Here is a 16,016-nt window from a genome sequence, read left to right as displayed (position 1 = left end):
AATAATTGTTCTTACAAGATATCATTCAAACGATAAATTATGACAGAGCTGATATTTAGAGATACAAAACAAAGCAATAAAAAGTGAATGGCGCTTTCAAGACTTGGAAAATCAAAAGCTAAGTACACCGGGTCATAGATATAAAATGCATTCAGCCTTGTGCAGAATGTGTATTTTATTAGTATGAAGATAATACAGTCAATTCATGTACAGAGGTCTAAAGTTTTTCTTCTCTACAGTCAGTCTCAATTTGACTCACATGTGAGAAAACTGGAGTTTTAACTGAGGGAGAAGATTTATTATAGGTTCTTTTGAATGTGGTGTAGCTTTTTTAATTGGCTTTGCAGCCTTGGCTCATGACTTGGTAACGAGAAAAAAAATAAAATAAAACAGGCGCTCTTCTCAAATGAAGTCATTTCATTCTGGCGGTGTTAAACATTACAGCCATTGTGGACCTGAGGCAAAAACATTCCCAGTCTGATTTCATACAGGAGCCCTTCAGCTAGAAATTTACTCACGCCTTTTAGAAATCTTGAGTTTACAGTCCATGTTGTTTCAGGTGGTTCAGACATCATGTGACGCCATAAATGTATTTAACTCCTGAATTTAAGGAGTTTTTCCACTCCTTAAATTCCACATGATAGCTACTGTAGTTTGTAGATATTTCATTTACTCACCTCTTCAAAATAAAGCAAAAAATGATTCATGTGCATAAAAGGCAGAAAACCATGCATAATGTGCAGAACTGCCCGCAAAAGTACTTAAAGCCCTTGATTTTTATCCATTTATTTATTTTTACATTTTCTCAAACAAAATCCTAAAACTAGATATATTTGTTTTACAAGATAAAACCAACACACAGCAGTGGATAATTGCGAAGTGGAAGCAAATTCAAGACTTTTAATTCTGACAAATCTCTGATTAGTGCAGCATTTTGCTCTGACGAATATTGGAATCAAGATTACAGACACAAGTTGGACATTTGTTGATACACCAAATATTCAGATGATCTGTACAAGACAGCTTCTTTACTTTGATGCATATTATATTTACAGGTTGGCTATTTTACCAGTAAAAATCATGCATATAAACACAATCTTTACATTGTGACTTTCTATTTTAACGGAGGCACACTAAAGGTACAAACTAAAACATAACCCAAAGTGCACGCATGAAAAAAAGACAGATATAACTATGTATAGGTCTCTGCTTTGGTCTGTAATGTAACATTAGTTTAATTTGACCAGACTCACAGGCATTATAAACCCCAGGGCTTCAAATGTAATTTATTCAGCTGAATGTTTCCTGTTTTGTATTAAATTATTCCTGGTATGACTTTTAAAAGAGCTGTTTTTGCAGCATGTTCCTGAAATGTGCCACCAACCATGATGTACAATAACAAGCTTCTGTCCTTTGATGTGTCTCCAAAAAGAGGCCAGGTCGGTTCTTGTCCGAAAGCAGAATCAGATATACAGTATGACCCTTATTCTACGGCAAGGGGACGTGTCCTATGGTTGTTTATTTGGCAGGTTTGCAAAAACGCTTGAGGATTGAGGTTACATAACACGGTTCCGGATGGACATTGCTGTATGTTGCTTCACTTTGGCCACATAATTACTTCTTCAGCTTTCGAACAACCCTGCTGAAACTTTGACTTTCTGCTTCTGTGTGGCACTGGAGTCTTTGGATCTGATGTCCAGTTTTTTCCAGTTGTTTTTAAAGGCAGGATCTCATGGGAGCACAGTTATCGCTGAGGTAATAACACAGAGGACGGATGTGGACGCTGTGGACACTAACAAAGCCCAGAAGAGCTGGACAAATGCCCAAAGAAGAGATGTTATTAAAACAGTCAACTCTCATTAGTTGCAGTTTCTGTTATTAATTTTACACAGTTTGAACACGTGGATAAAAATAAAAGTGTGCAGCAAAGAAAGGAAGTCATTCCCTAAACATACTTGCGGACAAAAAGCATTCGAGCTGAGGGAAGAGTGAGCTACACAATGAGGTTTGCAGCGACGATAAAAGTAGAGTTCAAGCCTCAAAGACACTAAACATGACAGGTGTTTTGGAGTGGAGGAGATGAAAGCGGAGGGATGCACATCACAGGGCAAATGTGAGAGGAAAGAGAGAGAAAGAAGAGCAAAACACAACTGTGGACTTTACCTTGAAGCTCTAGGGAAGTGTGTGCGTGTGTGTGTGTGTGTGTGTGTGTGTGTGTGTGTGTGTGTGTGTGTGCATGATGAGAAGGTGGGTGAGGAGGAGAGAGGAAAGCCGTGGTTGGAGGTCTCAGAAGCAGGAGAGAGAGGTGGAGGAGGGAGATGGGAGAGGCTGGATTACAGAAGCAGAGAGCTGGAGTGTCTGAGAGGCTTTACGCTCCTGTGGAGAAAGAACCACGAGGAGCAGAGCTGCTCTTCCTCCTGCTTCCGGAGAGCTTCATGGCTTCATGCTGGATTTAACTTCCACCAAGTCAACACTTTAAACCTGGATTGTGTTTCCTTTTATGCACCTTTGTCTGCACAAACGCTCCACGGTCGAAGGCAGTGGAAATGCTGGTAAGAAGATCCAGTTAGATTGATTTACTATCTGTTGCATCATGTTGTGTGTTTTGTAATTTGTGTTCAAGAATCATATTTATCTCCAGTGATCGTTTGAATACTGAATTGCTTAAATGCCAAATAATTCCGTACTAAGCATTGATTTGATTGGTTTGCGGCTGGCACAGGCAGACATAAACTGGCTTATCACAACGACCTACATTGTGATAATCCAATGAATTAAAATAAGGTTTCGAAACAATAATTAAAGTTTTAATAAAGCCCATTTTGACTGTGTTTGTATTGCTCAGAGTCAATAAAAATCACTCTAAAGTAATAACTAAACCTCGTGTGTTGAGACTGAAATGTTTCATCAGTGAAACTGTTGGGTTCAGTCTTGTGTAATGTCAGTCCGTTGAGTCGTGTCGCTGCCGTCGACACGGCGCAGCGATGATGTTCGTTACCAGCATGTTGAAGAGACCAGAAGTCACTGAGAGGGAGGAAGAGGCATGCACATGTCCAGTGTGACAACATTTTCATTTAACTCATTTCAGCTGTCAATTAAGTTCTAATCAGTGGAGTTTAGCTGCAGTCTGCAAGTTAATGTTTGAATATTAAAAGCTTATTTTAGTTTTGTCAATGCCCAATGCTTGGTGGATGAAGCAGTAAGGGTTTCGACTGTGTGCACTTTGAAACAAGTAGTAGTATTGTATATTTTTGGATGGTTTGCTAATATTTCCAGAATTCAGATGCAATTTTAGAGAGAAAGATGATCAGAATTGATTTATTTTGTTTCTGCTAGTTTCCAAAAATACACTGTTCACCATAGAAACTGAATTATTTTGACATATTCCACTTACTTTGGTGGTTTAATTTTCACTTTGATGTATTCACACAGATGGGTAAAAATAATGTTATATGAGGTTTGTAAGCAAATCTGGTAAATGTACATTATTTTCTTAGACATGCAGTCATGTATTTTTCAAGATCTTAGTTTTTCTTACATTAACATTTGGTGGCTTTTCTGCGTCAAATGAACTATGTTGAAGTTAATAGTTAAAAAAGTAAACAGAATGTAATTCGGCCTGATTTGAAATAAAGTATTATCTAGAGCGTGTTTGTATTTTTGCAACAATTAATTTTATATGTCAACATGTACAATATATAACCTGCATGCTTTAATAGAAAGCACAAAGGAATTATTCATGCAATAAAGAAAAATATGAGTCAACGTTGTTTATTTAAACAGTGAACACAGGAATGATGTGAAAAATGTAAGCAAGACCATAATATGGTGACAGACACAAAACAAAAAAAAACATGAAAGCTTCTTTGTGTCTGTGTGCACTTGTCAAACACAAAGGGAAGCTGTACAGACAGGATGACAGGCCGAGATGTGAGGAGAAAGTCCAGATTCTGCCTGCATGCTGCATCAGAGAAAGCCTTAGGCGGTTCAGTGCAGACCCGTCCACCACGCTTAGTACTACCCATGACCTCTGTGTGTTTGTAGGCGACCTGGCCGGAGAGTCCTGACCGGGCCTCGGAGGTCCTCCTGCAAATGCCCGAACCCATCAGTCAGGGACAAAGCCCTGTCAAACATCATTCACTGCATGCATGGAAAACAGATATTCAAGCACTCTCACTTTGAAGAAAGCAAATATTTGTTAGCATTCTTTAAGTGCAACGCTGAAAATCGATTTCTGTATTGTTGTGTTTGGTCTGAGGGCTTGGGAATTTCTTTAAGATACATTTGTTTAGGATAAAACTATTGAAAATAAAAGTTCATTAAAAGAATGCTGCGTGGCCAACATGCAGCTAAACACATGCAAACATATTTCTCTCTACAACTTTCACTTATTAGACATTTTCACTAAATTGTGTCACCATAAGCTGTGATTAATGCTGCATTTCTCAGGCCATGCGCAGTTAAATCTCTGTCTGTCTACTGGTTGTGAAGACTTTATCTTTCTAACAGCTGCATGTCTTGTGCGTGTGTGCGTGTGTGTGGGTGCGCGTGTGTGTGCTCTGCCTCTGCTGTTAGCTCCTTGCGTTACCACGCCTGAGGTTCTGCCGCAGGGATGACTTCCGCTTGTCATCTTTACTCAAGGTAACAGCAGAAACCTCCAAATCAGGCTGATTGTCTTTCCTCTCACAAATAATTATCTTTGCTTTGTTTCTCCACTCTAATGAGCTGTAATACGTTTAAGCAAACAAATTATGTTCATAGAGAAAAAAGCCTAAAACTGCTGAAAGCATTCCCAAAAAGAGAAGAGATAAGCCACAAAGTGTTTGCTATTTGAAATACATTATTTTCACAAGGGATTTTTTAAAATTATGTTTTTAATGTAGCATGATTCTTAGATGTTATATCACCTTCACAGAAATATGAATCACAGTCAAAAACTTAAATAGATTTGACGTCAAGCTACAAGGCCTTCCCCTTCCGCCCACTCCACGCGTTTCACGAGTTCAGAAGTTTCTTTTTTTCTCTGTGTATTTAAAGTCAGCTCTCTCAAGGCCTAGCCGTGATGAGTTTCTTCACTGTTGCTGCTCGTCAGTGTTTGCTCAGTGGTATGGTTGGAAAACTCAGTTCAAGGAGAATAAAAGAAACTGCTTGATTCCCTCGTCATCCTCTTTCTTAATAGAAAATATTTTAACAAAAAGTCAAAATCAGTTTGTTCTTTCTCTGAACTAAACTAGAAAGTCTTTAAGCGCATATGCAAGAAATACAACGAAACTAAATTGAGCGCTTTAAACAAAACATCCCATTCTTTCCACAGAGTATTTACAGGTAAAACTTTTCTCAGCACCCTAAAAAAAAGATCTAAAATAAACCCACATTAGAAATAAACCCTATTATGTTTGACACATAGATTAATTTTCTTAATCAATCTTGAAAACTTGAGCAACAAGAAAACATACCATTGAGATGTTTGTTAATGTTAATAAATGATGAATTGGCTTAAAAAAATATTCAAATCTCCAACTCTCAGTGCAGAAGATGATTCAATGTAAGGTTGGGCTTCCACAATAAAATCCTAATTTATTTAAAGGTATAGCGCACGTATTCACCCAGGGTGGCAATAACTGTGAAGCAGGAAAATGTAATAGAATATGAGCATTTCTTATTCAGGTAAGTCTTTACTGTGCACGTCCTTAACATGAGCATGGAGCATTTTTTTTTACAACATGTTCAGTATATAGATTTCTCCATATACGTAGGACACCCAGTGAAGGAGTATTTTCTGAATGCTGGAGAATATCATGCTGCCTTCTCTGAATGCTACTGTGATGAGAAGTAAATCGAACCACAGAAAATAGGATCAGTCAATCGGGCAATCAGTGAGTGATTTCATGAGGGTCCTGTGTAATCTCTCCTCAGGCAGCTACACAGGCCACTAGGAGATGTGCACATTTTTTGAGACCATAACGAGAGTGGGCATCCTGAAAGCAGACATACGAGTGTACAACAACAGCCAGAACAGGAAACAAACACATGTATTCATTTTACTTTTGCTTTGCAACATAACGTAATATTTAGAGATAAAATGTTTCCTTTGGAGTATCAAAATCTGACCAGAAGCTCTTTTATGACATCTTTCACATTGAATGTACTTAGTAAACTAACACACAGACAAATCAATTAGTTCATGAAATCTTGTTAAATTGTGATTGATAATAATGTTATTGCTTCACAACATGTTTAAAAATAATTTGGAGCAAAAGAGGATGATACTTGAAGTGATGTGTTAAAATACTGAACGTTTGGATCAAAACTCCAGACTACATGTACTGAACTGCAAGCAAACTCACAGGCCGTGATTCCTGAGAAAAATCAGGTCTTTTTTAATATAACTTATTTTAACATTAGAAACAAAACGTTAGAGTTTGTTTTTAAAAATCACGCACAAAGCTCAAGCTCAGTTGAATTGCTCATAGAGTGCATCAATCGTATAAGGAACAGCAGGGTTGGATTTCAGAAAAGGTCTGGCAGTTGTTACGACAACAACTTCAGTTTAAAAGCTCATGGAGTGCGGTATGCCCTTTTGCAGATAATTCTTTTTGCGCCTGGCATTTAATTGTGTTACCAGTCAGAGGCACATCAAGAACGCTCAGAAGTGGCAAGTCTGACAGGGAAACATTTTTTAAATAAAGTTTTTCGTGGCACGAGTGGCTCTTTATTTGCAGTATTCAGAAAGAGAAGGAGGAAACACATGCAACAAATATCACAGGACAGGGACAATATTTGTGGAAATGTTCCTTTAGTTTTTGAACATTTAATAACACGGTGAAAATAGTTTCCACTTCTACTGCGCTTAGCACTACAGCATTTGGCAAATAAGGCTGCACCTTTCTATCTGGACAGAATGTACTGAAATATTAATTTCCCTCTGGGCTTAATAAAGTATATTCATTCATTCATTCATTCATTCATTCATTCATTCATTCATTCATTCATTCATTCATTCATAAATGCATTTCCTGCTGAGAACTAAAAAAATACAACTTCATAGTACAAAGGGAATGCATAATGACTAGATAAATGATGGTTGTCTGCCCATATTTAGTTATTAGTAGATTTTAAAGTGATGAAAGATGAAAATTTATATTTTATTATAAAAGATTTTCCAGGGTTAAGGGTCACAGCCACTAGCCAGCAGCTAAACTCTGCAAATAGTTGAGATTCCCTCTAAAAACATTCACAATTGTCTCTTTTAATAATTCAAACAAAGAATATAGCTTACAATGCATTAATACACACAATGGAAACCATCTAATATAAGTAAAGTCTTCCTTTAGATGTTAGGACGACTTCTGACTAAGGCATAAATATATCTTTTTTGTTGTCAGACACAGGAATCACACAAAGTTTGACATACACTGTGTTTGATAACGATTTCGCATGAAAATGATTTGTTCTAAGAAATTCACTGTTGGGTGATTTTCTTTTTCTTTTGTATCTGTGCTGCTGTCACAATGCTTCATATGAAGCCAGTTTTGTCTCGAACATATAATGCAGCTTTCTGTCACATTCTTTTGTTTTATCCCACAAACTTGAAGACAGTTATCTATAAGTGAGATTCAGGCTGACCACAGGCTTTGGTGGAAGATAATAAAATATTATCTGTTCTCTGGATTTTCATGAAATACAGAACAGCATGACGGTGTAGCAAGAGCATATTTCTGTGATTGTTTGAACTCTAATTCTTTAAATAGTTGAGTCTTTGGTAGTTGCTCTAAGCCAATCCACAAACATTGCTTCGGTTTTCGCCCTGGTCTGAATATGTCCGCTCCTGTTACTCTGTGTTTGAGTGGATGAGTGTACCCTTCTGCTCTCCAGCCCACTGAACAGCACAGATGATGGAAGGACCCGTGTATTTAGTTGTCAGCTGTGAAAGACATTTGGTCCTGAACTTGGAGTTTGGGCACTGACAGGATTGATGCCTCAAACTGTGTTAGAGTCAAGGAATAACAAGTAACCACAATACAAAGACAATAAAACCAAGGCAATAATCTAGACTAGATTATAATTCACAATAGCACAACCGTGGCTTCAAAAAAAATTATTTTAAATATTCGTTCTTAAGCATATTCAGTTGAATAGGTTAAAGTCAGTCCTTTTCTGTCGTTCTATCGGTTTATCTATCAAACAAGATGAAAAGCTGAACAATGTGAATCCCAAACAATTAATCTCACTAAACATGAACACACACACAGTGTATGTAAGAATAAAAACAGAACACCTTTAAAAGTTACACACTTACTTTAAATATATGGCAGGACATGATATTTCTCAAAATTCACTTCATTCTCTTTCATGAAGCAAATTTGTTAGGCCAGTGTAACCCATGCTTTTCCATACACCATCGTACAAAGAAGGGAGAGACGTGTGACAGAAGCTTTTAATTTGAAAATGGTCCATACCCAGATATAACATAGTAGGAGACCTATTGTTTTTTATTATTTCTGTCTTCCGCCAGAACATTTTGTCACCTCCCTAGTTCATGTAAGAAAAAGAAAAAAATTCCAATTGTCAAATCTGTCAGTCAAGAAGTGATTTCTCAGACTAATGCTTTGATGCATAAAACAAATAAGAAACTTGTCAAAATATCACCTTCAAATAAAATCCTATAGTTTTGGTTTTCTTGCTAAAAGCTTTTTGAGAGATTCTGAAAGTGCTTTGCCATTTACAGCAGATAAATATAAATGATATTTGTGTCTTTGTCAAAGGACAAGGTGCAGTTCTGAGAAAAGTAGTAAGAGAAAACATTGGAGTCACTGTGTGCACTTCACAATAGGTGAAATACTAATTTGTATTTTACAGGTTTGGTTTGAAGTTAAGAGGAGAGTTTGTGTCCTTCAACAATCGTTACAAACAACTTGATCAGGTTCAGCAAAGGAGATGTGGTGTCAGTACCTCTGCATGCACTCATCTGAAAGTTTCTCTTGTGGAAAGTATAAAAATAAATAAGAAAAACACATAGCAAAAATCGACTGCCACATGATTATTACATTATCAAAATCTAGCCAAAAATGAATGACTGAAAATGCCTTTTTATGATTTTTTTTTTTCTGCTATTTTTTTCTAGGAAGGCCAACCACTTTACATCATGGTTTCCTGAGCCGGTTTTCTGCCAACACTTCACAGAGATTATTACCACTCTGGGCCATGACTGAGCTGCTTCCCAACACCAGCACTCCCGTGGGCACCGCAGCTCTTCTGGTGACCTCTGACTGTCCGTTTAACCTGACTGCGGCTGCGCAGACGGGACATGGCTCACTTCCACCCCTCTGCACCCTCTGCTGCTGTGGGATGCTCAACCGCACCCTCGCCGTGGCGTTCATGGTCAGCCTGGCGTTTGCTATTGTGGTTGGAAATGTGGTTACTCTGACAGTCTTTGTGCAAACTAGGCAGTCGAGAACACCACAAGGGTACTTGAAAGGTAACTTTGTAGTTTTTTTTATTTTTATCTTGTATTTATTTTTTTCTCATCAGATAAAGTTGACCAGATGTGATTAAAAGCCTGATTCTCAAACATTTAAACTAAATATTGCTTGTTTTTTTTCTTTGTTAATCTTGTTGACAGTGTCCCTGGCCATAGCAGACATGATGGTGGGTGTTGTCGTGGTTCCTTTCTCTGTTTTCACTGAAATCTCTCTGATGGTGACCAACGCTCCTCCCTTGTGGTACCAGGGTGGTACATCGGCATCCTTCAGCGACATGGAGAGACCCTGGCAGCCGTGCATGCTGATTGGTCCCGTGTTTGCGGGATGCACCTTTGTCTCCATCAGCACCATCTTCCTGATGACCTTGGAGCGCAGCGTGGCCATCCTGTGGCCGCTCCACAAAGACGTGCTGGTGACCAGAAGACGAACGCTGCTCCTCATCCTGCTGTCCTGGGCAGCCAGCTTCCTGTTGGCTCTCGCCCCTCTCATCTTCAGCAGCAACTTCACTTTGGAGTACAATGAGTGCAGTCGCATGTGTAACTACGCCCCATTGTTGTTTGGAGGCCGGCTCCCGCCTGACGCCAACATTTTGCTGCTGTTCCCAGCATTCGACTTCACACTTCTGGGTGGCACATTAGCAGTTAATATTGTGTCCTTCACAAGCATCCGCCGATACACCCAAAAACGCAAACTGCTCTCAGAGGGGAGTCTGAGTGACGGAGGGGGAGGAGGAGGATGCTCCCACAGACCATCATTCTCAGACATTAAGGCTGCAAAGACAATCGGCATACTGACATTTGCCTTCACAGCATCCTTCTCTCCCATCGCGGTGTTTGTGCTCGGAAATGTGGTGGGATACACGTGGTGCAACTTTTCTTTTCTCGCCTTCTGGATTCTGACAGGAAACAGCTGCTGTAATGTCATCATCTACAGTGTGAGGGACCACCGCTTCAGGAAGGGTGTGACCCTGCTTTTTCAAAGAGAGCAGTCCCCTCCCCACGGTGAGAAGACCTGAGGACCATGTTCATTTTTTTTGTTTTCGCAAGCACAGTTTTTGCGGCTTTGGTCCAAAATATTAAATGATTGCAATCATTTTGTCCAAATGAGGATCACTGTGCAGTGTCGAGGCTTTGCAGAAGGGAGAAAATGTGGAAACAGTCCATGCTTTCTCCAGATCTGCTGTGATCTGGGCAGTCATGCAGGTTGGGAGCTTTTACCACGAAGACGCAGTTTCAAGTCCAGTCGCAAACAAATCCAGGTGAATCAACCACAGGGCAATTTTTTTTAGAGTTGCATGAATGTTTCAAGTTGCAGTAACACTTACTCCGCTGAGAATGTAGTAAAATTGAGGAGATCATAATTTTCAGTTGCAAGTCAGAGTCGAAGGTGCCATGATTTTAACTTTCAGACACATTCAAAGATTGTAAGAATGCCGTTCTTGGTTTTACCATACAGAGACAAAGAGTGGTGAAGTTCATCATTATAAATTGATATTATTTCAGAGGAAATGACAGATCTCTTCCTCTGATTAAGATATCAGTCTATTCATAAACTAAAGGTCAATCACTGTAAGGTCACAATCAGGGTGAAAATATCCAAAACTGCAGTTCGCTGATTGACCACTGGATGCCAGCTTTGAAAGTAGAAGGAAAAAATATTTGCAGTGATATTTTGTTTTTCTTTTGCACTGCCTTGCAAAGACATTACTATACTTTGAAGTTTTCCATGTTTTGTCATACTAAAACCTGAACACCAACATAATTCTGTTTTCATCAACCTTTTTGACAAAAGTCAATCTAAATAATGTGCTCCTGTCTTTATTTTAAAACTCCTAAATACAATCAAGCACAACCAGCTGCCGTCAGAAGTCGCCTAATTGTTAAATACAGTCAATCTGTGCATTTTTAATATCTGTTTAAAACCAGGACTGCATCCATGAAAACTGGACTGGGTTAATTATAGAACTGAATTGATTTAAAATGTATTTGTTAGGTATTGGTCTAACAGGCAAATCCTTGCTGTTACTTCTGCCTAATAGAAATACATGATATCCAATGATTTTTAGACTGACTGACTCATCCTGCCAACTTTTAAATTTTAGTCATCATGGTTCTTTGAAAAACTTATGAAGTCACTCTTGCTCTTTATGTGGCTTTTAGTGAGCTGTCTGTAAGGGATCCCTGAACAAGTCAATTTTACTAATTTACTTTAGACTGATTATGCTAAGACTGGACACTTCTGTTTTCATTCTGGAAGCAGCTAAAAGCAAGAGTGATTTATTTTGGTGTTTTTCTGGGCTGGAGTGAGTCTATTTTGAGTGAAGCAGGTCGGGTATCTTGGTATCAGGTCTTAGTGAGAAGGAGCAGGAGATGGTTTGACACATCAGAGCTTCATCTGCAGTAAGCTTGGCTTTCCTCCAGTCTGTTGTTTTGAACAGCTGAACCAAAAGGCTAACCTCACTTTTTGGTATGTCTGCATTCAAGACATCACCTGTAGTCATGAGATGTGGATTGGAAAATAATAAGGAGCCTGACACATGTGGCTGAAATGAATTTCATCAAGTTGAAGGCATGGCTACACCCTAAACATAAGGAGAGGAACTTCATTAAACTGAAAAAGAAATGCTGCTCCTCTTCATCAACAAGAGCCATCGAGCTCTGCAGAGGATAGGGAGAAAAACGGTTTTGTTCCCGTCTTGGATCTGTTATTTCTGCGATCCAGCTACTAAGGCAGCTGGCCAGGATACTCATCTGTCATTTCGCTCTATGGTAATTTTCATTTTTATTTTTTGTACAAAGATTTCATACAAAATTATTTCTCTAGATAATAACATAGTTAGACTCTCTGAGATTTTTCCATTTTGTATGAATTTTTACTTCCAGTTTGCTAACATGCTTCACTATAAAGAGTGATAACTTAGCGCTGTTGCCTCCCAGAAAGGAGGAGGAGGGGCCACCAGAGTTTCTGTGTGGAGTTTGTATTTTCTGATGCATGCATGAATAGATTATCTTCATCCTACCACCGACAAACATGCATGTTATGTTAAGTGGACACTCTAACTTGCTCCTAGGAGTGAATGTGTGTGTGTGCGCGTGTGTGTGTGTGTGTGCATGGTTGTTTCTGCAGGGAGTACCTCGCCTCGAGCAAATTGGCCACTAGAGACATGCAAGAACCCCCATATAGCCCTGCATAATATCAGAGGATTTAGAGAATGGAAGGATGGATGGCATATGGGTGTGAAATGGGGGTACCAAATGATGAGGGGGCACTATGCTGGATAAGTGGACAAAAATGGAAAATGAAAATCTGTTTCTACTTCTTATCCATCTTTGTGCTTATCAAACCATTTCCTGGCTTTACTCTCATGTTTACAGTAAAAGAAAAATGTTTCATTCTTCTGCAAACAGGTTCTGAAGTTTCTCAGCAACTAAAATCAACAGCAAAAGTAAAATTATGCATATTTGACCACTGGACAGCTGAAAGGTTTAAACTAAACACAAATACTGTAGATCACAAGCAGGCAGGTCCATGTCCTGAATAAAATTAATGTACTTACAGATTTACTACCACAAACACAAAGAAGTTCTTGGTTCAAGAACCAGCATCTTGGTTCAAGAACTTGTTTGTGTTTTTTCCACCTCTCAGCCTTTTCTCTGATTTGAGAAATTAACCTTGTATTTATTTTTGCTTGTGTGTGGACATTATGCGACTGGCTCTCAGTTAAAGTTCATGTTTAGAAATGTTAATTTGACCCTGGTACGATAATTTAATTTTACTTTTGCAATAATCTGCCTCAGAAGTGCACTTTATGAGCTCCTACGTCAGCCATTAGCATTGTGCCATGAGTTAGCATCATGCCAATCAGGTTTTATTTACATTTTTTATATTATTAAACCTTGTTTTTATTGGCATAATAAAAGATTATCTGTATATTTGTGACTATCTGAATGGGCTACATCACAGATGTGTAGAGTAAGAGATTATAATCGGAGCAGACCCTCGTACTGTGCAGCTTGTCTCTTCAGGGTAAGATGTATCTGTAACATTAAGCAATGTGTATGATGTCTTGTTTGTTGCTGTATTGTAGAGTCTGACTATATGATAAAAGGTATAAATGAGCTCAACGAGCAATCTGAAGAATAAAATTGTCTTATTAAATCACAATAACGTATTTACATTTTTTTGTCTAGAAAATAATGCTTCCAAACGTGTTTATATTAAGACTATTTTAAAAGCTCTGTGGTGAGCCTGTTATTTGTGAGCTGGCAACAACAATATTCTTTATACAAGCCAGTTTTTTTTTAAACTTTAAAATAAATGACACCAACATAATCAGTAGCCAGTAAAATGTAAATTCTGCTGAAAGAAAAAAGGAAGCTCATGTGTCGTGACAGGCTTTGCAACCACCTTGAAAAATGGATGTCTGATTAATAATTAAAGTCAGAAAAAGTGCCTGAAACTCAGATGTGACAGCAACGTCTACAGAACACGGTATGGATAATACATTAACATTAACATACATCGGCTCCAACCAAAAGCCACGTAGCCCACTCAGGTGTTACTGCCTTTCTCAAGCAGCTCTGAAGCAAGATTTAAAGATGAAAGAATAATTCAGATTTTTGAAGACGTCTTCTATAGCTGTCTGTATTTTACCTGCAGAAGACAATATTTTATGAAATGTTTGAATAAACAAATATCCCAGTGAGCTAATGGATATGTTTTGCACGCCAAGGGGATGGCTGATCAGAAAAGGTAAGATGGTAATCTCTGCAAGAACATTAATTTTCACAGATGAACGTTCAGCTGAATGTAAAAGAAGAAGGAATATTTATTGCAAAATGTTTCAGAAAGTTCAAAAGCAACTTGTCAAAATGCCAATCTCAGTAGATCTCTGATTTGTCATCTTCTATCTCTTGGATATAAGCAGATTTCCACTGTAGCGACACCTACCGCTTAAAGGCAGAACTGCAGAGAGCATAGTCAGGTTGAGTGAGCAGTATGTAAGGCAGCATCAGTCATGCTGACTCCAGAGCTCAACCTGCCCAAGTTGCAGCCGGATGAAACAATCTAAACCTCAAAATATATAATTAGTGTGAGCCACAATGATAGCGAGCTTATGCAACACATCTTTGTATCACATATCACACCACTGTTTGCTTTATCACTGGTAATATACTGGGGATGCTTGTTGCACCAATCTGACAGATCAGCTAAGACTGTGCTATGAGCTACATTTAAAAACACCAGATAAAAGTGAATGTCACAGAAATGTGCTTTATATTTTCCAGAAAGATAAGATGACATTGATATGATGCAGACAACTGAACAACTAAAGAACAAACAACCAGACACAAAGAAGAAGGGGAGAAGCAGACAGGAAGTTCACATCCCAGTTCCTGCTGAGTGGAAAGTGACAAGGACACAACTTCATGGACTGTCCAGGAGAGACACTAACACTCCACCAAAGATGGACAATCCACTCATTTACTCCGATGCTTCACACAACCCCACTTCTGAAACTCTGCACTGTCCCTTACAGACAATACTTAAATATTAAAACAAGTTGATTTGCATGGTTAGATATAGCATTTAAAAAAAAATCCTTCATTGTTTTTCTTTTTCAATTTCACCCACCCAGAAACACTAAGCTCATACATGCCGTTTGTTTTGGGTGAACTGCACTTATGAAAAGTCAGTGGCAGTATCTGTGATTAGGTTGGCAGCTTTTACTGTGGCAAAACTATTTGATGGCTTGATATGGAAACTCTTTTCGTGATGACATTCAAACAGAGCAATATGAATAAAACAATCTTAAAGTGAAGTGAAACATTAAACATTAAACACTTTGCTTTTAGGCAGCTTTCGAAGTAATTTAGCAAAAAGCTTCCCTTGAAATTATACGCAGGAGGTGAGTGAAAATATTGTGTCTCTCAGTCCTAATATTTCAGCTCTTGTAAGAAGATCTGCTCTGGTTGCCAAACAATAAGCTATTTTCAAACCTGTTAACCAAAATAAAACAGCTTTGTGGAGCCCACCCAACTATTGTTTTGCATAAAAACAAACACTAAAGAAATACAATAAAATTCAGCCTAGAAGATTTTTATTGTAGATCAATAAATAACAATACAAGCATTGTTCATTATGGAAGAATCCCCTTGAAATAAGGATATTTTATTTACCAGCAAAATGGAGGCATGTGAGAGGCCAGCTGAGGACACACTGGAGATGTGAGGGAGTGTTTTTCTTTCTCATTGATTGTTATCCTCTAAAGGATAAAGAGTTATTTACAATTAAATTAAACAGATAAACAGTACAAACGTGTTGATGTGTTAACACTATGCCAAATAAGATTCCAAAAAATATTTTTTTCCTCTCTACAATTTTGATTTTAGATAATTAATAGTGAGTGGCAAACATGGAGAACCTATGAGCCTCAAAGAAATAAACACGCATTTCATTGAAACGAGTGTTTGACGTCGCAGACAGTCATGTTTTTTTTGTTAGATTGTAAGTCGCTCACAGCAACACAGCGGT

At 38.3% G+C, this 16,016-nt stretch overlaps 1 protein-coding gene across 2 annotated transcripts; it reads left to right on the top strand.

Annotated features, from left to right (window-relative positions):
* The first annotated feature begins 2,402 nt into the window (after positions 1-2,402).
* On the top strand, positions 2,403-13,640 carry LOC103139330 (trace amine-associated receptor 13c). Of its 2 annotated transcripts, XM_016672381.1 has the most exons (4): positions 2,403-2,552; positions 4,576-4,641; positions 9,125-9,478; positions 9,623-13,640. In XM_016672381.1, the coding sequence occupies exons 3-4, from the start codon at positions 9,205-9,207 to the stop codon at positions 10,495-10,497; spliced, it is 1,149 nt and encodes a 382-aa protein (XP_016527867.1). In that variant the 5' UTR covers positions 2,403-2,552; positions 4,576-4,641; positions 9,125-9,204; the 3' UTR covers positions 10,498-13,640. The 2 variants fall into 2 exon arrangements, with proteins under 2 accessions (XP_016527867.1, XP_007553946.2); XM_007553884.2 differs by lacking the exon at positions 4,576-4,641.
* Positions 13,641-16,016: the final 2,376 nt, after the last annotated feature.

The sequence above is a fragment of the Poecilia formosa genome, unplaced genomic scaffold (genome assembly GCF_000485575.1).
Source record: "Poecilia formosa unplaced genomic scaffold, Poecilia_formosa-5.1.2 Scaffold60, whole genome shotgun sequence".
In the NCBI taxonomy this organism is placed as follows: domain Eukaryota; kingdom Metazoa; phylum Chordata; class Actinopteri; order Cyprinodontiformes; family Poeciliidae; genus Poecilia; species Poecilia formosa.
Note: the sequence above shows the minus strand (reverse complement) of the source record. Positions and strands in the feature narration are given on the sequence as shown.